Here is a 23,266-nt window from a genome sequence, read left to right on the forward strand (position 1 = left end):
GCGTGCAAAACGTGCGCTCTGGGCGTGCCCAGAGCACGCACACCAGGTGCTCGACGAAATGCCAACGCATGCCAGGAGGCTTGGATGAGGCTGGGGATTAACAGGTGTAGGTTAGAGGTAGCTAGGAGTTTGGTGGACACGTTGGTTTGGCTGCTGTGGCAAGCCCATAATGCAAACTCATGAGCATGCCAATTCTGTTCAAGAACACCAAGTGCTCGACAGAATGCCAGGAGCTTCTAGGTATCTCCTCTGGTGGCCAAAGTCTCCAGTTTGGGGTCTCTTTAGATGATAATGAGGGTGGCAAGGTTAGTTTGACAAAAACAAAAACTCCCTAGTGCAAGTTTTGCAAATTTTCAGTTCTGGACAGAAAATGAAAGGCATTATTGCATGGACCAAAAGTACTCCAATGGGTCCAATCTCCTGGACTTAAGGGTTTAGTAGAGTGGTCTATGAGCAGGAGAAAAATCATGGGTAATAGGGCAAGATAAAATATGGTTGTAGTAGAAAATACCCAACTGGACCAGAGAGCAAAAGAGGATGATTTTCTCAAATTTTTCAAACTAACACCAATGGGTTTTTGCATAAAGTTGAATTATACACTACTACTAACATCTCCCAATTTTGGTGGAATTTATAAAGAAATAATTAAATAGGTTGTAGTGCAAATTACAAACTGGACCAGATTTGAAAACTTGGGGTGGGGCTCAAAATTCCCAAATGACTAAAAGAGGTTTTTGCATAAAAGTGATGTGGGAACATCACATGACATCCCCAAATTTTGGTGGGGATTTCAAAGAAGTATTTGAAAGGGTTGTAGTGCAAATGGAACCCTAAAACTTATGAAAAATCTCTTTAAAAGAAATAAAGCTCAAGAAAAATAATTGTAGAAATAATTCCACTGATAAAAGAAATGTTCTTGGAAAGATATACATGTCCAACAATATTTTTGATAGTTTTTCACTTGGAGTGAAAACTCCACAATTCAGGAGAAAAGTGTGGTTCTGAAATAAAAGAAAATCCAGAAAATAAAAATTTAATTTACCATGGCTAAATTTTAATTAATAAATCATGGTTAAATTTTTGGGGTGTTACATTACCCTTGAGGTAAAATGTTGGGAGGCAAAACTATAAGCCCCTATCTGTCTCTGTGTCCGATTAAAACTCCATAAACATAAGTATTGCATGAGTGTCAGCAATTGTGAAAGATTATATGATAGTTGTGTATGTGGACTTGCTGAAAAGCTCTTATACATTGACTCTTTCCTATGTTATGATAAATTGCAATTGCTTCAATGACTGAGATTATAGTTTGTTAGTTTTCAATGAAGTTTACGATTCATACTTGATATTGTGATTGAATTATTACTCTAGCATAAGAAATCATATGACAAAAATTATATAAGTTGCTGTTCTAAGAATGATCATGATGCCCTCATGTCCGTATTTTATTTTTATCGACACCTTCATCTCTAAACATGTGGATATATTTTTCGATTTCGACTTTTCGCTTGAGGACAAGCGAGGTCTAAGCTTGGGGGAGTTGATACGTCCATTTTGCATCATGCTTTTATATCAATATTTATTGCATTATGGGATGTTACTACACATTATATCACAATACTTATGCCTATTCTCTCTTATTTTACAAGGTTTACATAAAGAGGGAGAATGCCGGCAGCTGGGATTCTGGCTGGAAAAGTAGCAAATATTAGAGACCTATTCTGCACAGCTCCAAAAGTCCTGAAACTTCATGGATGATGTTTTCCAAATATATAAAAAAACATTGAGCGCAAGAACTTCACCAGGGGGGCCACACCCTGCCCACGAGGGTGGGGGGCGCGCCCTACCCCCACTGGGCACGCCCCCTACCTCGTGGGCCCCCTGGTGGCCCTCCGGTGACCATCTTCTGCTATATGGACTCTTTCGATGGAAAAAAATCATAAGCCATCTTCTCGGACGAAACTCCGCCGCCACGAGGCGGAACCTTGGCGGAACCAATCTAGGGTTCTGGCGGGGCTGTTCTGCCGGGGAAACTTCCCTCCCGGAGGGGGAAATCATCGCCATCGTCATCACCAACGCTCCTCTCATCGGGAGAGGGCAATCTCCATCAACATCTTCATCCGCACCATCTCATCTCAAAACCCTAGTTCATCTCTTGTATCCAATTCTTGTCTCTAAGTCCGGGATTGGTGCTAGTAGGTTGCTACTAGTGTTAATTACTCCTTGTAGTTGATGCTAGTTGGTTTAATTGGTGGAAGATCATCTGTTCAGATCCTATATGCACATTAATACCCCTCTGATTATGAACATGTTTATGCTTTGTGAGTAGTTACTTTTGTTCCTGAGGACATGGGAGAAGTCTTGCTATTATTAGTCATGTGAATTTGGTATTCGTTCGATATTTTGATGAGATGTATGTTGTCTCTCCTCTAGTGGTGTTACGTGAACGTCGACTACATGACACTTCACCATTATTTAGGCCTAGAGGAAGGCATTGGGAAGTAATAAGTAGATGATGGGTTGCTAGAGTGACAGAAGCTTAAACCCTAGTTTATGCATTTCTTCGTAAGGGGCTGATTTGGATCCATATCTTTCATGCTATGGTTAGGTTTACCTTAATACTTTTGTTGTATTTGCGGATGCTTGCAATAGAGGTTAATCATAAGTGGGATGCTTGTCCATGTAAGGGCAGCACCCAAGCACTGGTCCACCCACATACCAAATTATCAAAGTACCGAACGCGAATCATATGAACATGATGAAAACTAGCTTGACGATATTCCCATGTGTCCTCGGGAGTGCTTTACATCATATTAGAGTTTGTCCAGGCTTGTCCTTTGCTACAAAAGGATTGGGCCACCTTGCTGCACCTTATTTACTTTTGTTACTTGTTGCTGGTTACAAATTATCTTATCACAAAACTATCTGTTACCACTTATTTCAGTACTTGCAGAGAATACCTTGCTGGAAACCGCTTATCATTTCCTTCTACTCCTCATTGGGTTCGATACTCTTACTTATCGAAAGGACTACGATAGATCCCCTATACTTGTGGGTCATCAGACATCGAAGTCGATGAGCTCGGTGCGGTAGTTGTCACGCTGGCCGAAGGTGACAGGGAGGCGGACCTGCCCTATCGAGGTGGCAGAGCCATCGGTCACTCCTGAGAAGGGTTTGGTAGGCTGCAACTGATCGTATGGCACTTGGAGGCTATCGAATGTCTCCTCGATGAGGGTCTTGGTGACTTGGATGTTGCTGATGACGGGTGAACAGAGCATCGGGAGGACGCCGGCGGTTGTCGCGCACTTGAGCTGGTGTACCGAGCTGAAGGTGATGGCGCACTTGGACCACCTGAGCGGGCGCGTGTCCTCGAGCCCGGGGAGGGCCGCGTTCACCTCACGAGCAAACTGCTCGAAGGTGCGCTGGGAAGCTGGGGCCTGAGCACCGCCCAAGATGCAGGCGATAGAGGACGGCTCCTGGATGCCCCCAGGCCCCTCGTCCTGACGGTGGTCGTCGTTCCTTCTTGGTGGTGGCGGCAGTGGAGGGAGGCCAGGATTGCCCTGAGGATGGTCCTCGCGAGGTTGGTTCCTCCAGGCACCCTCACGAGGCTGCTCCTGCCAATGGTCCTCCCGAGGCCGGTCGTGCCACTCCAGGCATGGGCCGCGGCCGTCCCAGTGTCCTCCACTTCGTCCTCCTCCGTGGTCGTAGCCCCGATCGTTGCGCTCGGGGCGTCGACCGAAGCATCCATCTCGGATGGCCCTAAGCTCTTGACAATCATTAGTATTGTGGCTATGTACGTTGTGGAAAGCACAGAACGAACGGCTTCTCTTGGACGACTCGGGATGGTCCCGGCCGCGCTTCGTGTCTGGCTCCGCCGCGAGCGCGTCTACTCCCTTGTGCTTCATGTGCTTGGCCTTGGCTTTCTTCTCTTCTAGGTCGGCAGCAGGGAGCTCAAGGAGGGAGAGGCGCCCTTCCTTAGCTCTTGCGCACTTGTTCGCCATGTTGAACATTTCCAGAGCCGTGCATTGCTCCTTGTGGATGGCGAGCTCCTCCTTCATCTTGACGTCACGGATGCCATCGGAAAATGTTGAGATGATGGCCTCGTCTGTCACCTTGGGGATCTTGAGGTGAACACTGTTGAAGCGCTGGATGTACTTCTGCAGGGTCTCCCCCGACTGCTGTTTGATGCGGCACAGGTCACCCGCTACCGGCGGGCGGTCGCGAGTGCCCTAGAAGTTGGCGATGAAGCAATCACGCATCTCACCCCAGGAACAGATCGACCCCGCGAGCAGGTTCAGGAGCCACGAGCGAGCACCATCCTTGAGAGCCATGGGAAACCAGTTCTCCATGACCTTATCGTCTCTGTTGGCTGCCTCAATGCTCAGCTTGTAGAGCTGCAAGAACTCCGTAGGGTCAGGGGTGCCGTCGAAGCATGGAGGCAGGTCCATCTTGAACTTGCCTGGCCATACAAAGTTGTCCAACTCGATGGTAAAGGCTCGGCAGCCTGCTGTGGTCACCGGGGCCCGTCGTGGTAGTGGAGTCTAGTCTTGGTACTCACGCACCGCCACCGCGGGCATCGCACAGTCTGGGCGTGGTGGTGCGGGGAGTGCAGGAGTGTTTTCTTGCAGTTGGGGAACTTCTTGGCAGCTTCCTTCTTCGTGTGCGGGCACACGACATGGCGGATCACGATGCAGGACCGCGTGTCTTGGGGCGAGCACACCGTCTTGATGTGGGGGAGGCGGGGGCGCTCCGTGAGCCGCGCGTCTTGGCGTGAGGGCGCCGTATTTATGCGGAGGCGGTGGAGGCGCTCCATGAGCTAAATCGCCCGCGGCTAGGGGTGGGCAAGGCAGTGAGAGGGATGGTGCGGGTGAGCGCCCAGTGGCGCTGACGAGCTCGGCAATGCGGTCCAGCCAGTCCTCGTAGAGGTCATCGTCCGGGCGGTAGTGCAGGAGCTCGCATGCCATGAGCAATGCGGCCTGCGCATCCGCCGGCGCGCAACGAGCGTGGGACGATGAGCCGGCCGGAGTCAGCGACGGGGTGGCGGTGCAGCCGTCCCGCCGCATAGAGGGGTGCAGCGACGACGCTTGCTGCTCGTTTGCTGCCGGGCCGGTAGCAGCGTTGGCAACAAGTGATGGAGAACGGTGGAGGGTCTGCCAACGAGCGCTATCTGGGCGACGCGAGTGGCGAGGGCGGCGCAACGCTCAGCACGGGCTCGGTGAGCGTCTGACATGGATGTGATGGAGCTACGGAACGTGGATCGACGAAGAGAAAGCTTCAGCGCACCCCTATCTGGCGCGCCAAATGTCGGAATTCAGGTTCCGGCAAAACCCTCAAGGTTTGAAATCTGGGGTGTGCACGAAGATCTCTCCTCCCCTAGCTCACTCACTCACCACGATCACAAGCCTTAGCTCGTCGAACCCGAAGAACAAGGGACACAAGAGTTTATACTGGTTCGGGCCACCGATGTAGTGTAATCCCCTACTCTAGAGTGGTGTGGTGGATTGTCTTGTAGGCTGAGGATGAACAAGCACAAGGGAAAAACTACCTCCTGAGGAGAGGTGTTCTTGAGCTTGGTAAGCTTGTGTGGTTGAGGATGATCTGAATGATCCGTCCCCAGATGAGCCTCTCTCTCTCTCTTGATGAGCCGATCCCTGGCTATGGTGGTGTCTACCCCTATTTATAGAGGCCCTGGTCCTCCTCCCAAATATTAGGCGGGAAGGGATCTCACAACAACCAATTTGAAGGGGGACAATTAGTACAAGCAATCCTGACAAAAGGTGGTCTTCGCCTCCCAAAGGCTCTGGTGGTGACGCCATCGTGGGCTCCACGATGACCTCCATCATACTGTCCTGCTAGTCTTGGTCTCGTTGCACCGATATGGAAACCTTTACCTCATGCCTCGGGACTCGCCTGCGCCTGCTCCTTTAGCACCAAAGAGGCAACTGGTTCTCTGCGCCCGCCTGGCACCCGCCTGGCCTTGGTCGTCATGCCTTTCGTCACGGGAACCTCATGAGGTGCCCCTCGCCTTGATCTCTCCGCTCCTCATGAGCCAGCCTAGTGAGGCTGCCCCTGAGGTGGTCTTGTGTCGTCCACCTCGTGAGGCTTGGCCCCTCGCGAGGGTCTTGAGTGTTTTCTGGTGAAGATGGGCCATACCAGGCCGCTGGAGGTGCCACTCCGTGGGTCGCAGGCAGGCAAGTCTGGGGACCCCCGTTCCTAGAACGCCGACAATGCTGTTCGGCATGCCGTAGCGCACCGTGATGTATTTGACGAACCGGACGGCTGTTGGACCGTGTCGGATTTCGGGTTCCGGCGAAACCTCAAGGTTCGAACTCTGGGGTGTGCACGAAGATCTCTCCCTCCCCCTAGCTCACTCACTAACCACGATCTCATGGCTCAGCTCGTCGAACCTGAAGAACAAGGGACACCAGAGTTTATACTGGTTCGGGCCACCGATGTGGTGTAATACTCTACTCCAGTGTGGTGTGGTGGATTGCCTTGTAGGCTGAGGATGAACAAGTACAAGGGAAGAACTACCTCCTCAGGAGAGGTGTTCTTGAGCTGGTGAGCTTGTGTGGTTGAGGATGATATGAATGATCCATCCACTTCCTATGGTGGTGGCTAGTCCTATTTATAGAGGCCCGGGTCCTATTCCCAAATATTATGCGGGAAGGGATCCCACAAAGGCCAATTTGAAGGGGGACAACTAGTACAAGCTATCCTCACAAAAGGTGGTCTTCGCCTGCCAAAGGCTTTGGTGGTGACGCCATCGTGGGCTCCGCGATGACCTCAATCCTGCTGGTCTTGGTCTCATTGCACCGATATGGAAACCTTTGCCCGATGCCTCGGGACTCCTCGCCTGTGCCTGCTCCTTTAGCACCAAAGAGGCAACTGGTGCTTTGTGCCCGCTGGCGCCTGCCTAGCACCCGCCTGGCCTTGGTCGTCATGGCTCACGTCACGGGAACCTCATGAGATGCCCCACGCCTTAATCTCTCCGCTCCTCGCGAGCCAGCCTAGAGAGGCTGCCCCTGAGGAGGTCTTGTGTAGTCCGCCTCGCGAGGCTTAGCCCCTCACGAGGGTCTTGAGTGTTTGCTGGTGAAGATGGGCCGTACCAGGCCGCTGGAGGAGCCACGCCGTGGGCTGCAGGCAGGCAAGTCTGGGGACTCCCGTTCCCAGAACACCGACAGTAGCCCCCGGGCCCAAGGCGCGCTCAGACTTGGCTTCGAGGCAAAGCCAAGGGGCAAGTGCAGAGCACCGCGGGCCCCAATAGCCTGTGGCCTTGATTGACACATGGCGACTGACGGGACGTGGGCCTCTCCGCTTCCCCATGCTGCCTCGGCAACCGCCCGACTGACAAAAGGCTGGCGCGGGTTACGCTGCCTTCATTGCTCCCCTTTGTCTTGCTCCAGATCCCCTTTCTTGCTCCTCGCTCCCAAGGACTCCAGATCCGCCCAAATCCTCCTCCGAACCCACCACCAATGGTGCCCAACAAAGCTCGGGCCGTCTCCCCGCCATCCTGGTATGATCCTGCGTTGGGCGCACCAAGCGTTTCGGAGAAGAACCTTGCCGCCTCGCTCCTGATAATCGCGGTGGGCCATTAGAAGAGGAAACCGCGCTCTGGGCTGGCTCTGCCAAGCCGGAGCCCTCGGGTAGCACCTTCTATCCCTTCTTCATGAGCAACATTGTTGCGGGGTTGGTTCCCCCCTTCTCCGACTTCTTCTACTCCGTCCTCAGCCACTACAAGCTTCACGTCCTCCACCTTCATCCCAACTCCATCCTCTTTCTGTCGATCTTCACCTTCTATTGCGAGGCGTACGTTGGGGTGATGCCATCCGTGGCGCTACTGCGCCACTTCTTCTATCTCCAGATCAAGACCAATGCGATCTCGAAGGCCGAGGGCTTCAGGAGAAAGTGCGTCTTGATGGATGCCAAGTGCTCTCACCCCCGGCTGGTGCTGCCGATGGCGATGCCCACGTCTCATAACGGGTGGTTCTGCGCGAAGCTCGACGACCCTCGGGTGGAGTTGGTGCTGGAGAGGATGACCGCCGACCTGAAGCCTAACGATCCAATGGCGGCGAAGCTGACGGGGGCCATGATCATCAAGGAGTTCATGGCGCAGCGCGTGGCTCCGCTCTAGTCGCGCCCACGCCCCTTGTGGAGGCTCGAGAACGGGGTGACGACCTCCGCCTGCGCCCGAAGGCCTTGTCTGACGTGGAGCTGGGCACGGCCCTCCGCTCCTTGGTTGGGGACGACCAGGGGTACCCGCCGGACACCTTCGTTCCCTTGTACCGCCATCCGGATGGGGCGAAGATTGCCGCTGCCATGCCTGCCTTCGATGGACGTGGTCTTGTGCCACCGGCACCCTCAGAGGCTCCGGTGGTGACGACTCTGGTGGTGGTGTCTTCCTGAGATTCTGGCGAGGATGAGGAGGAAGACTCGGCGGCCACCCCAGAGGGGTCTGGAGAGACCTCCCCCTCACACAAGGCCGATCTCCTCTGCGCCTTGCCTGACGACAACGATATTGACGACAACCTAGTGAGGGAAGTCATGCCCCCTGCTGGGGTCACTACAAGGTCCAGGGTCTCTCCCTCGAGGAAGCTGGCGCTCGGTGTCCCGACGAAGAGCAGATCATCGATGTTCTCTTGGGGCGACGCCCCTGCTTCACCGCCGCCCGAGGCCTCCGCGGCCTCGCCGACTTCCGGGGCCCACGCGCCCGCACCTTAAGCCGCGAGGTCCCCCAGCTCCGCACTTCTGAAGAGGCGGCGGGACTACGCCGCCGTAGACCAGTGAGTGTCCTGTCATGACCTTGCACTTGCTCCTGCTTCCACTATGGCTTCCTGATGTTTCCTTCTTGTGCTTCTAGGCCGACACCGTCGTCGAAGAAGAAGGAGGGGGCAGCCACATCCTCGGGGACCCAACAGCCTGGCACGGCCGCACCTCCTCCGGCGCAGAAGGGTGGCGATGGCGCCCACACTTCTCCCGCTCGGTCGTCCTCGTGAGGCCCAGTGGACAAGCGTCAGGAGGAGGCGATCTACTCGGCCAAGCCAGCTTCGGAGGTGCCTATCCCTAGTTCGCCCGTCGACGCGGCCAATGTTCAGGAGCTCCTAGATCCACTTCCTGTCGTCTCTAGCTCGCAGGTCTTGGGGACAGCGCAGCCTCCTCCTTTGGTTGAATCGCTGGCCCGCGATCCTTCCGCTCTGCCTGACGCCTTGGAAGAGGCCCTTTCCCCGCTAGCTCGGCTTCGGGGCGACCTCCAAGGCACTGACCGCCGACTGGTGGCGGGGCGCCTTGAACTGATCTCTGGTTGGCGGCAGTCCGACGCGTCTGTCAGGGAGGCGCTGAGCCAGGCCGTGGCGGCTTCAGAGAAGGACAAGCAGGCTGCTGCCCAAGCCGCGGCCACCCGCGAGGTGGCGCTTAAGGACGCCAGGGCCACCCAGGATCGCTGCAGGTCGCTGGAGGCCGATATCGAGGCCATGCGCGACGAGCGCGAGGCCGAGGCTCGAGACCGCAAGACAAAGGAGGAGAAGATGAAGGCCCGAGAGGACGCTGTCAGAGGTCGCGACACCGAGCTGGAGCAGTTGGCGAGGGCATAGGCCATGGAGCACATCCGCTTGGAGAAGCCGTAGCAGGAGATGAAGACAAAGAAGGCCGAGCTGGAAGCCAAGGCGTGCGCTCCAGACCCACGTTCGGTAGAAGCCAAGGCGCGTTTCAGACCGCTTGTCACGCTACCCGAAATCCGACATTTGAGTCTAGACCGCACATGCGTCATCCAATCCGTTGGCGATGGCACCGTCCGTCGCTCGACTTTAATGCGGGGGCTAGGCACAGGGGCTACGCTCAGGTCCTGCCTAGCGTACGCCGCCCTGCCAGGTCCCTCAGACCTGGTCGTCGCGCACCACTCCTGAGCGGGACCTCGACGAGGACAGGTATGAAGGCTGTTTGAGCGTCAAGGGGGACTCCTGAGCATCGTGACTCAGGAGCCTAACTGGCCACGTAGCTCCTCACTCCTTGGTCCGTCCTGGTGATCCGGATGGCCCAATGGTAGCTGAGGTATGCGCGGGGTCGGGCCTTGCCGACGTAGAACACCAAGGCCTACCCCAGCGACTCCTTCCCGCAGGCTGTTTGAGCGTCAAGGGGGACTCCTGAGCATTGCGACTCAGGAGCCTAACTGGCCACGTAGCCCTTCACTCCTTGGTCTGTCCTGGTGATCCGGACGACCCAATGGCGGTTGAGGTATGCGCGGGGTCAGGCCTTGCTGATGTAGAACACCAAGGCCTACCTCGGCGACTCCTTCCCGCAGGATGTTTGCGCATCAAGGGGGACTCCTGAGCATCACGACTCAGGAGCCTAACTGGCCACGTAGCCCCTCACTCCTCGGTTCGTCCTGGTGATTTGGAGGGCCTAATGGCGGCTGAGGTATGCGCGGGGTGGGGCCCTGCCGACGTAGAACATTAAGCAAACGGAAAGGAAATCACGGAATCTCAAACAAATATTACAAGACATACTTTTTTTCGAATACCAAACACAAGTTTAAACGCCTCCACAAGGCATGGTTCATGTTGCAGAAGCAAAGCAGGAAAAGGAGCCACCAGAAAGCCATCTCGTCATCCCTGGACGCCGCCGTCACTTGCAAAAGGCGCCCCTTCAACGAAGACATTGCCCTCACCAGCGCCACCCGCTGGAGTTGCAGGTTCGGCGGCGCCACCAGTCGGGAGCGCAGGTTCGAAGGCGCGGAACTTCTTCAGCAAGGCTCCGCCTGGCACTTCACGGCTTTGGCAGCAGCTGCGCAGCAGTCGTCATCCACGGGCTCGAGCAGCTCGTCAAGGTCGACGTCGGGATCATGAAGATGGAGGTGGCTGAAGATGCGCATCAGTGCAGCAGAGGAGAGCGCACGGGCTTCCCCCTCCACCAAGGGGCCGATCTCGTCGACGACGTTTTCAAGCACCGCGACAAGATGAGGAAGCACCTGGGTGGGCCCCTCGCCATCTGTCGCCAGCGGCTCCTCCAAGCCCTTCTCGTAGAGTGCCCCCAACACCACGCTGGACTTCTCTTTAAGGGACCTGAAGGCCACGCGGTCCTCAGCCAGGACCATCACCTTGGTTTCCAGCTCAGCCTTCTCTGTCTTCCTCTCCTGCTCCAGCTTCCAAGCGGCTGCGCTCCATGGCATGTGCCATCGCCAACTGCTCCAGCTCGGCGTCGCAACCTCTGACAGCGTCCTCTTGGGCCTTCATCTTCTCCTCCTCCGCATTGCGGTCTCGAGCCTCGGCCGCGCTCTCATCACGCATGGCCTCCAGCTCGGCCTCCAGCGGCCGGCAGCGATCCTGGGTGGCCCTGGCGTCCTTCAGCGCCACCTCGCGGGCGGCCGTGGCTTGAGTAGCGGCCTGCTTGTCCTTCTCGGAATCCGCCACGGCCTAGCTCAGCGCCTCCTTGACAAACGCGTCGGACTACAGCCAACCCGAGATCAGTTCAAGGCGCCCGCCATCAATCGATGGTCAGGGCCTTGGAGGTCGCCCTTAAGCCGAGCCAGCGCAGAAAGGTCCTCCTCCAAGGTGTTGGGCGGAGCGGAAGGATCGCGGGCCAGTGATTCAACCAAAGGAGGAGGTTGCGCCATTGCCAAGACCTACGAGCTGGAGACGACATGAAGTGGAGCTGGGGGCTCCTGAACCTTGGCTGTTTCAACAGGCGAGCTGGGGATAGGCGCCTTCGGAGCTGGCTTGGCCGAGGAGATCACCTCCTCCTGAGGCTTGTCCACTAGGCCTCGTGAGGATGACCGAGGCTTGTCCATCGCCACCCTTTTGCGCCGGAGGAGGTGCCACCATGCCAGGCTGCTGGATCCCCGAGGATGTGGCTGCCCCTCCTTCTTCTTCGACGACAGCGTCGGCCTAGCAGCACAAGAAGGAAATGCCAGGAAGCCGCATCAGAAGCAAGAGCAAGGGCAAGGTCATGACAGGACACTCACTGGTCTACGGCGGCGTAGTCCCGCCGCCTCTTTAGAAGTGCAGAGCCGGGGGGCCTCGCGGCCTGAGGTGCGGGCGCGCGGGCCCCGGAAGTCAGCGAGGCCGCGGCGGCCCCAGGCGGCGGTGAGGCAGGGGCGACACCCCGAGAGATCAACGACGATCTGCTCTTCGTCGGGACACCGGGCGTTAGCTTCCTCGAGGGGGAGATCCCGGACCTCGTAGTGACCAAGCAGGGGGCATGACTTCCCACACTGGGTGGTCGTCAACATCGTCGTCGTCAGACAAGGCGCGGAGGAGATTGCGCGAGGGGGAGGTCTCTCCAGACCCCTTCGGGGTGGCCGCCGAGTCTTCCTCCTCCTCCTCGCCAGAATAACTGGAGGACACCACCACTGGAGTCGTCACCGCCGGAGCCTCTGAGGGTGCCAGCGGCACAAGACCATGTCCATCGAAGCCAGGCATGGCAGCGGAAATCTTTGCCCCATCCGGACGGCGGTACAAGGGAACGAAGGTGTCCGGTGGGTACCCCTGGTTGTCCCCAACCAAGGGGCGGAGGGCCGTGCCCAGCTCCACATTAGACAAGGCCTCCAGGCACAGGCGGAGGTCGTCACCCCCATCCCCAAGCCTCCACAAGGGGCGTGGGCGCGACTGGAGCGGAGCCACGCGTTGCGCCATGAACTCCTTGATGATCATGGCCCCCGTCAGCTTCCCCGCTGTTGGATCGTCATGCTTCAGGTCGGCGGTCATCCTCTCTAGCACCAATTCCACCCGAGGGTCGTCGAGCTTCATGCGGAACCACCCGTCGTGAGACGTGGGCATCGCTGTCGGGGTGTGGGGTTCCGACAAACCCTTAAGGTTCGAACAATGGGGTGCGCGCGAAGTCTTTCCCTCCAACTGATCATCGCTCTAGCTCGCTAAGATCTTGCGGACGAACTCGACGAACTCACAACGCAGAAAGGCATGGGGTTTATACTGTTTCGGGCCACCGTTGTGGTGTAATACCCTACTCTAGTGTGATGGTGGTGGTGGATTGCCTCTTGGGTTGATGATCAACAATACAAGGGAAGAACGGCCTCCTGAGGTTGAGGTGTTCTTGAGCTCCGTGAGCTTGTGTGTGTGTGGGGGGGGGGGGGTGGTCTCTCTTTCTTCTCTCTAAGATCATCTCCCCCTACACTGTGGTGGCTAGTCCTATTTATAGACGCTCTGGTCCTCTTCCCAAATATCGAGCGAGAAGGGAGCCAACAATGGCGGGCTAATTTGAAGGGGGACAGCTAGTACAAGCTATCCTCACAAAAGCGGTCTTCGCCTGCACAAAGTTCTCGGTGGTGACGTTGTTCTGGGCTCCACGATGACCTCCATCTTGCAGTCCATGGTCTGGGTCTTGTTGCACTGGAACGTCAACCTTTGCCTGAGGCCTCGGTACTCCGTGGCTGTGCTTGCCCCTTTGCACCAAAGAGTAAACAAGGACGCTGTGCGCGTTGGCGTCCGCCTGGCGCCCGCCTGGTGTCGATCGTCACGGCTCACATCACATGGGCCTCGTGAGGTTCGCCTCGCCTTGATATCTCCGCTCCTCGTGAGCTTGCCTAGCTAGGCCACTCCAGAGGAGGTCTTGCGTAATCCGCCTCGCGAGGCTTGGCCCCTCGCGAGGGTCTTGGGCACTTTGTTGGTGAAGATGGGCCATACAGCCTGCTGTCTCAGCCACGCCGCGGGCCGCAGGCAGGCAAGTTTGGGGACCCCCGTTCCTAGAACATCGATAGTAGCCCCCGGGCCAAAGGTGCGCGCGGGCTTGGCTTCGCGGCAAAGACAAGGGTCAAGCTCGGAGCACCGCAGGCCCCAAAAGCCTGCGACCTCAGTTGACACATGGCGGTTGATTGGACGTGGGCATCTCCGCTTCCCCACGCTGCCTTGACGACTGCACGACTTGACAAGTCCCTGCGACATGCAAGGGAAACCATCATTACCTGCGATTGTGGGAGACGCCAGTTGGCCTTCTCTTGCTATAAATGGGGAGGGGGCGGAGCCCCCGTTTCCCATCTCTTCCTCGCTTGCTTCCTCCTTCTTGCTCCATTGCTTGCAGTGCCTCTGATGGCGCCTCAAAGGAAGTTCTCTGCCACCGAGAAGGGAAAGGCCCCTCGCGAGGGTCCTGGCTCCCTGGTGCCCAAGCGCGGTCACGGCCGCCCGCGCAAGCACACTGCGACCCCCGCCGTGGCCCACCGTCGAGGCGGCGCCACGGCATGAGGAGGGGGCCGTCCCAACCATGGCGGTCCAGTTGACGGGGGGAGGCGTGCGATGGTGGCGAGGCCTCCCCGCCCGTGCTTCCATTCAGCGGAGGCGTCGCCGGAGTTCGTTGTTTGGTCGGAAAACCCGGCCGGCAACTAGCTCCAGCTTCCGCGCTTCCTTGTCAATGAGCTGCCAGCCCCTGGTCCAGGGGGGCTCTGGTTGCAGGCAGATGGTTGATGCAGCAAGGCCTCCTGGGTCGCGGTCGAGACTTCTGCCGCGGGCAACATAGCCTTGGCCCACGGCTGGCAGACGTTCGCCCGCGCGCGCGGCCTGGGCAGGCGGTGCACGCTCCACTTCAACTATGACAGCGGGTCGACCCTCTACGTGAGGGTGTTGGGGGAAGATGGCCGCCGCGCCGGGTGCTACCCCGAGACGAACGACGGTGAGGAGGTGCTCGGCCTTGGTGACGGTCGTGACGAGGGTGAGGGCGAGCCTGCCGTCAGCGGCAACCGCATTTCTTCCAGCTACGGCGGCTCTCCCTCCTGCGACAGCTCCAGCAGCAGTGGTTACGATCAGCCGCCGCGCCGCCGCCCTCGCTTCGAAGGAGGCATCGGGTCATCTCGTCGCCGCGCCTCCATGAAGCGCAAGGAGGGGTCTGGCTAGGCTTGGGCGTCGCTAAGGGCCTGCCCCTGCGGATTGCTGAAACGCCGCTTTGTTTGGCTTTTTCCTCTCTTTTCCTGCACCAGAAAATGAAACCAGTATGGGCCCAGAGGGGCGTGTATCGAACTATGGTTCTTGGTTAATGCAACGTGCGTGTTATTCCCATGCCATGCTGTTATTTTGCGCAGAGATAACCTAACCTGGTGTGTTTGGGACGCTCCTTCCTTCATGAGATAACTGCGTTGGCTCAGGAACTGCAAGAATTTGTTAGGGGGTGCACTAGAGGATTTTTCCATTCACCCGAACCTTGACTTGGCACTTTGCATCGCGGTACCCGTGGGGCACGGATTTAGGAGAGTTGCGCCAGCTTCCAGGCTCGAACGAGGGTGACTCGCGAGAAGGCAGAGAGAAGGAAAAGCTCGTGAGGGCACTAGCCTAGCCCCCTCACGAGGTATGCGAGAGAGAGACCACAGGTAAACCAAAGCCGAAAAACGCGGTAAAAGGCGAAGGAACCAAATCAGCAAGGAACGCCAAAGGCAAACTCGATTAAGGAAAAGCAAGCCAACTATGGAAAGCAAATGAAAAGCCGCGTCCGGCACCTAATATACTCTTCAAGTCTTCTCACCAGCGCGGAGCTAAGTGCTGTCCACTAGGTGTGGGAGGGAGCCCCAGGGCCTAAGGCCGGCGCTCCTGAGACTCCGGGGCGTGTACAACCCCAACTCATTATTATGTGAGAGTGTCACGGGAGGCGATTCTTCACAGGCACCGGGCCTTGCTTCACAGGCTCTGGGCCTTTCTTCACAGGCACTGGGCCTTGCTTCACAGGCTCTGGGCTCTGCTTCATAGGCACTGGGCCTTGCTTCACAGGCTTTGGGCCTTGCTTCATAGGCTCTGGGCCTTTCTTCGCAGGCTCTGGGCCTTGCTTCACATGCACTAGGCCTTGCCTCATGGGTAGAACTTCCGGAGGTGCTGGATGTTCCAGGCGTTTTTGGATAGGTGTCCCCTCTTGCGTCTCCAAGCACACGACACCAGGCCTGGAGATGTGGACGACCCTAAACGGGCCCTCCCACATGGGCGAGAGCTTGTGCAAGCCTTCCCTAGAGAGGACCCGCCTCAGGACCTGGTCACCCGTCTCGAGCGTCCTGGAGCGAATGTTGCGGCAGTGGTAGCGCCGCAGCGCTTGCTGGTATCTTGCCACCCTTAATGCAGCTTCGCGACAACATTCCTCCCCCAGCACGAGATCCATCCCCCGCATGGCGTCCTGCTGCGTTTCATCAAACGCCAGGACCCATACGGAGCGATGCCTGACCTCATGAGGGAGGACTGCTTCAGCTCCGTAGACGAGGAAGAATGGAGTCTCACCCGTTGGCTTGGTAGCGGTGGTGCGGATGGACCACAACACGGACTGGAGCTCGTCGTGCCAGCCCCTGCCGCATGCCTCAAGCTTCTTCTTGAAGGTCCTAGTCTTGAGGCCCCTTAGGACCTCAGCATTGGCACGCTCGACCTAACCATTGCTCCTGGGGTGGGCTACCGAAGCATAGCAGATCTGCATTCCAAGGTTAGCACAATAGGTTTTAAAGAGGTTATTAGTAAACTGCGAGCCATTATCTGTGATAATGCGGTTGGGGACCCCGAAGCGGCTCATGAGGCCCTCGATGAACTTGACAACAGAGCCGGCTGGAATGGTTCGGACGGCTTCCACCTCTGCCCACTTGGTGAACTTATCGATGGCGACATAGAGATAGCGGTAGCCTCCTGGCGCTTGTGGGAACATGCCTAGGATGTCTAGCCCCCAGACCGCGAACGGCCACGTGAGCGGGATGGTTTGGAGGCCCTGAGCAGGCTGGTGGATTTTCTTGGCGTGGAATTGGCAAGCTTCGCAGGACTTCACCAGCTCGGCTGCATCATTGAGTGTTGTAGGCCAATAGAATCCACTGTGGAAGGCCTTGCCGATGAGGGTCTGTGATGATGAGTGATGTCCATAGTCCCCGCTGTGTATGTCAGTCAGCAGCTCCCTCCCTTGATCACCGGAGATGCAGCGCAGCGTGACGTTGTTCGGTCGTTTCCTGTACAACTCGCCGTCTTGAATGCAGTATGCCATGGCCTGTTGGGACACGCGCTCCGCGTCCTCTTCTTTCTCCGGCAGTGTCCCATGCATCAGGTACTCCCTGAACTCCTTGGTCCAGCACTCCTCCTGGGGCTCGAGTGTCAAGAGCAGCCGAGCTCCTGAGGTGGGCTACAATCTGGGGCTCCCGAGGCCGGGGGCTGAGGGAGCTCCTCCCGAGGCTGAGTCGTGCTTGAAAGAGGCAGCGTAGCTCACGGCTTGAAGAGTCTCTCTTCGAAGACGCCGGGCTCTTGCGGTTGCCGCTTAGATGCTCTCTTGGCGATGTCATCGGCTTCCTTGTTGGTGCCCCGAGGCATGTGCTGCAGCTCCAAGCCTGCGAACTGCTTTTCCATTTTGCGCACCTCAGCAAGGTAGGCCTCCATGTGCTCGTCCTTTGGCTCGTACACTTTGTTGGAGAGGTTGACGAGGAGCTGCGAGTCGCCCTTGACGGTAAGGCGCCTCACCCCCATAGCCGCCGCAGCCTTCAGGCCGGCTATGAGGCCCTCGTATTCCGCGATATTGTTGGAGACCTTCTCGCCATGCTGAAAGCAGAGTTGCACGGCGTAGAAAAGCTTGTCCTGAGTGGTCGAGATGAGCACTGCTCCAGCCCCCATGCCCTGGTGTGCAAAGGCGCCATCAAAATACATGACCCAGCCGTCCGGTGCCTCGCTTCCTGGGGAGGTGAACCGGTCTTCTCCTTCCTCAAGAGCTGTGGCATCTGTCCATTCTGCCACAAAATCGGCGAGCGCGGCTCCCTTGATGACCCTGGTGGTGCTAAACTCCAGCTGAAATGCTTGCAGCTCGATGTTCCATTCAGCGACCCTTTTGACCGAGTTTGGGCTCCTGAGTATCCTCTCCAAAGGGTAAGACGAGACGACCTTGATGGGGTGCCCCTGGAAGTAGTGCCGCAGCTTGCGCGAGGCCACCAAAAGTGCGAGTAGGAGCTTCTGCGGCATGGGGTAGCGCGCCCTCGCGTCCCATAGTACAGTGCTGACGAAGTACACTGGGTGCTCGACGAGGGCCGGTACACTGTTGAGGCTCGGGTCCCGCGTAGATTGTGGCATATCCTGAGGTGATGGGTCTCCGGAGGCCTGACTGCCCCCAGGAGCTTCTGCGATGTTGCTCTGGTGAGCTAGGTCCTCCGCCGCCGATGGCCTTGTGCACCTCTCTGGCCCGGTGCTGCATCAGCTCTACCCTTGTCTTGTTGCTCCTCCCGAACCGCCACCAGCGTCGCGCTGGCGGAGTACGGGGTGGCGGCAAGGTAGAGCAAAAGAGGCTCAAGACGCCGTGGTGCCACCATCACCGGGGGGCTGGTGAGGTATTTCTTGAGGTCTCGGAAGGCCTAGTCGGCCTCCGGGGTCCACTCGAAGGGGCCTTTCTTCTTCATGAGCTTAAAGAAGGGCAAGGCATGCTCACCTAGCTTAGAGATGAAACGCCCTAACGCGGTCACCTGTCCTGCCAGCTTTTGCATCTCCTTGAGGGTCTGTGGTGAGCTCATGTCTTTGATGGCCTTGATCTTTTCCGGGTTCGCCTCGATCCCTCTGTGGGATACGAGAAACCCAAGCAACTTGTCGGATGGGACGCCAAACACACAATTCTCCGGGTTAAGCCTCAAGTTCACTTGGCGCAAGCTCTCAAAGGTCTCCTCCAAGTCTTGAATCAACGTCCATGCCTCGCGAGATTTGACCACTATGTCATCAACATAGGCATTTGTGTTCCTGCCGAGCTGCCGCCCCAAGGCGATGTGCATCAGCCGCTGAATGGTTGCGCCCCTGTTGCGAAGGCCGAAAGGCATGCATGTGTAGCAGTACACCCCACATGGTGTTAAGAAGGCCGTCCTCTCCACATCCTCCACCACCATCTTGATCTGATGGTATCCAGAGAACGCATCCAGGAAACACAACAAATCACACTCGGCGGTGGAGTCGACGATTTGATCGATGCGTGGAAGGGGGAACGGGTCTTGGGGGCAGGCTTTGTTTAGGTTGGTGAAGTCATTCCTTCCCGCCTTTCTTCGGTACTACAACGGGGTTCGCCAGCCATTTGGGGTACCGAACTTCCCGGATTATACCTGCCGCCTCCAGCTTGCGTGTCTCTTGGACGATGAAGGCCCGCTTCTCAGTGGACTGCTGTCTTGCTCGCTGCTTCACGGGGCGTACGTTGGGGCACACCTTTAGATGATGCTGGATTACCTCTCTCGGGACACCTACTAGTTGATCGGGCTCCCACGCGAATATCTCCTTGTTCGCGCGCAAAAACCTCACCAAAGCTTCTTCCTGCCCCGGGTTAAGGCCGGTTCCTATGGTGAAGGTGGCTCCTGAAGACCCATCCTCATTGACCGGCACCTGCTTTGTCTCCGCCTTGTCTTGGGTGAATAACTGCTTTTCTTGGTGGGCGTGGCCTCCTTGGCCTCCGGCGCTCTGGCGCTGGCAGGCTATGCCGCTACCGCGGTCTTGAAGACGATCCTGAGTGTCATCATGGCCTCCTTAGCGTCCCCTTGTATGGTGAGGACACCCTTTCTCCCAGGCATCTTCATGAGGTTGTAGGTCGAGTGAGTTGCCGCCGTGAATTGAGCGAGGGCCAGGTACCCGAGGATGGCATTGTACGGGAGACCGATGTGGGCGATGTCAGAGTCCACTAGCTCGGTGCGATAGTTATCCCGTGTGCCAAAGGTGACAGGGAGGCGGATCTGCCCCAAGGGATGAGAAGTTCCACCACCCACTCCTGGGAAGGGCTTGCTGAGGCCAAGTCGCTCGAGCGGCACATGAAGATGTTGGAGATATGCCCTAGAGGCAATCATGTGATGATGATATTTCCATATGTATTCATGAGTCCTTTGTATTGTCCTTGAACATCATCAATGATATGTATCAATAAGTATGTGACTTGTTTGTGGAACTATGTATTGTATGATGATTGTTTTAATGGTCCCTAGTTGATAAGGTTATGAGGACACATATCCTTGACTAGTATATGACTCAGTTGATGACTATGTTTCACAAGTCATGTGCATGGAGATGCTAAACCGATAGTATGGGCTCGGGGATGGAGATCACCGAGCCGGACAGACCCACTTTGAGATGCAGCGAGATATAGTCATCTGTTAGTCTCAAGTGCAATGTTTATGCCATGTCCTAGACCTGAGGTCCTCGCATGTTCTCGGGATGAGGATCGACTCACTTAGGGTCTATCAAACGCTACTCCGTAACTGGGTAGTTATAAAGGTAGCTTTTCGAGTGAGTCGTGAGACATGCCGCGAGACATGGTTGACCAAGATGGAATTTGCCCCTCCTATTTGGAGAGATATTCTCTAGGCCCCCTCGAGTGATCAGATTCGGAAAGCATGGCCATGCGACTTGGGTTAAGTGTTAACCCAGTTCAGGAATCTGTATCATGGTTTCGAGAAGAGAGGTCGAGCTAACACAAGGGTGACAAGTACTCGCCTTGAGCTCGATAACAAATATCGTGAGGCAAAAGGAATGTTGCATATGCCAGATTGTTGAGGTTCGTCAAACGACTTTACGCCCACATGGGAGTTGTCACGTTCTACTAGGAGCCGCTACCAACTATCGACTCAGGTTGTGTCCATGTGTACGTGAACCTATAGGGTCGCACACTTAAGGGGCTGCAGCCCATTCGGATTGGATCTGAGTGGAAAATGGATGTGGACTCCTAGTGGGCTCAAGTGTTGAGCCCACCTCGGAGGTCTATATAAAGGGGAGTGGGCACACCACTTAGGGTTGAGGGAATTGAACCCTGGTTAGCCACCGCCACTCCCCACTCCCATGCCGCGCGACTGGACCTAGCAGGCCGCCGCTCGACGCTGCTCCCCGTACGTGTGGATACCTTGGAGGCATCACATCTACGGTGCTTGGACGAACCGTTCGGGGGAACCGCGAGGTGCCGTTCGCGGGAGATCAGCGTTCACGGGTCTTCGCTATTCGCGGGAGATCGGCAACGCGAGGAGGAGACGGCCCGGGAGATCGGCTACACGCATCACCAACTCTACTTCCGCTACGGTGACTGCGCGTCTAGTGGTAAACCCGATCCCGTGATCTATTTCCAGCAGCATGATCTTGGGTGTGCGGTAGAAAATTTTATTTCGCACTAGCATAGCATACCGCGTGCTCCAACAGTGGTATCAGAGCCTCCACTGTGTGGTAATAGATTTGATGATATGCATATGAGATATGTAGATCAGTTCAGGTGCGGGTCGATGAGATCAGTCGCGCATGTCAGTGTTGAAGGTTGGTTTCGTGATCTTGTTTCCGTGATCGTGATGCAGAGGTCGTGACACGACTTACCCCTACCGGTCGGTTGTCCGCCATTGGGGTAGACAGTGGAACGTAAATCTGGATGTAGCACGCGAAGATCAATGAGATTGATCAAATCGGAACATAGATCAACACCTTGGAAATGTGATTGCCACGGTGCTGAAATCTGTTGGAGCGGTCTCGGCAAAACGACTGTAACTTTTGCATACGAACTCCGATTTTGCTTCACGACCTGTCAAACTGAAGCTAACGAAGAGTTGGATCAGCATCGAAATCCACACCTTGGAACAGGATTTCGACACTTATGGCTAGGCCAAAATCCGCTTGGAAGATAGAGTTTCAGGAGGTTTTATCTTCGGCGGTAGAACGTCTGACTCGTTTTTGCAGGGAATGACTGTGATTTGGTATAGCCCATGTATGTTGCTTGTATATTATTGTTTCATGACCTGCGTGTCATGAGTGCAGCAACTGGCAGGAGCCATATGGTTGTCCCATTATTGTATTAATGACCTACGTGTCAACATGAGAAGCCATGTAATGTAATTTTCTTTCAGTAGCTATTATTTTTAATAGCATAGTATCTTATGTAACACTTGGCGGTTGACACCATGGCGTGGAGATGGAGATCACCACGAGGACAACCATGCATGGGTAGACCGCACACGTGGAGATGGAGATCACCACGCACTGTGAAAAGGGGCTATACCATATCACACATACATAAACTGCCTGTGAATGTTTATCCCTTTTATGCACCCTTCCTTTTGCATGGTAGATGTTTTAAGTAGGGTGATCCCTCAAAGAATGTCAAGTACAAATGCCTCCCCATTTGTTGCACCTTCACATGTCAAGTATATTTAGTGGCGGGCCTATGAAATTAGGGTGCCACTAGATCTCCTTGAAGTGATGGGTTTGTGTCAGACACTTACACACGGAGCATTGACTTGTCGTGGCTATCAAAACAGTTTTGGGCTACGAGGCATAGGAGTTGGCAAGGCATGAGATGTCCCCAACAACAAGAGTCATATGGAGATACGATTAGCAAGAGTTGCTTACTGAGTGATCTTGTCCTCTAGCGGTGATGCAAAAGCTCACTAGTTGACATGTTGATCTTGGATCTTGAATCAGTAAGTATCAACCAAGGGATGTTGATTTTAGTGGGAGTAATGATCTTATTAAAATGTTTAATATGAATTACTCTTCATGAATACATGTCTTAGTGTTTTGCATATTTCTGTTGTAGATCAATGGCACCACCTGCTCAAGTTACCCCTTTTGCGTTGAAATCAATCCTGGAAAAAGATAAATTGAATGGAACAAACTTTACCACCAGGTATAGAAACCTGAGAATTGTTCTTAGGCATGAGAAAAAGGAACAAGTTCTAGAGAATCCGCTTCCAGAGGAACCTGCCGATAATGCCAATGCCACAGGCAGAAATGCCTACCAGAAACTCGTTGATGAATCAAATGAGATCAGCTGTCTCATGCTGGCTTCTATGGAGCCCGATCTGCAGCAGCAGTTCAAAAATATTGAGGCTTTTGATATGATCGAGAACCTTAAGAGCATGTTTCGAATGCAGGCTAGGACCGAAAGGTTCAATGTCTGGCGATCCTTGATGGATTGTAAGCTGAAAGAGGGTGATCCACTGAGCCTGCGTGTGATCAAGATGATCAGGTACATGCAAGCTCTGGATAGGCTGGGCTTCCCAATTGGGGATGAGTTGTTCACAGAGAGAATTCTGGGTTCTCTTCCGGACAGCTATGGGCCATCATCTCGAACTACCATATGCAATGGAAAAGAAGCTCACTGAATTGCATGGGATGCTCAAAGTGGTAGAGCAGGATATCAAGAAAGGTACACATTGTCAAGTGTTGATGGTGTAGAACTCGGCTAAGTTCAAGAAGAGCTGGTCCAAGAAAACGGCTAAGGCAAAGGGCAAAGAGAAGGAGGCAACTCCAACTGCAGCCGCTGCGCCTAAGTCAGGGACGACTTCGGGGAGTATTTGCTTTCATTGCAAGGAACCCGGACACTGGAAAAGGAACTGTAGCAAGTGTCT

The 23,266-nt window shown here is 55.5% G+C and overlaps 1 protein-coding gene across 1 annotated transcript; it reads left to right on the forward strand.

Moving 5' to 3' along the window:
* Positions 1-22,456: 22,456 nt before the first annotated feature.
* LOC147990307 (uncharacterized) lies at positions 22,457-23,020 on the forward strand. Its single transcript, XM_087537983.1, has one exon. It carries the CDS (start codon positions 22,457-22,459, stop codon positions 23,018-23,020), a length of 564 nt encoding a protein of 187 aa, XP_087394109.1.
* The last annotated feature ends 246 nt before the right edge of the window (positions 23,021-23,266 follow it).

Source organism: Triticum urartu, chromosome 1A (assembly GCF_056163025.1).
Source record: "Triticum urartu cultivar PI428250 chromosome 1A, HENAU_Tu73, whole genome shotgun sequence".
In the NCBI taxonomy this organism is placed as follows: Eukaryota; Viridiplantae; Streptophyta; class Magnoliopsida; order Poales; family Poaceae; genus Triticum; species Triticum urartu.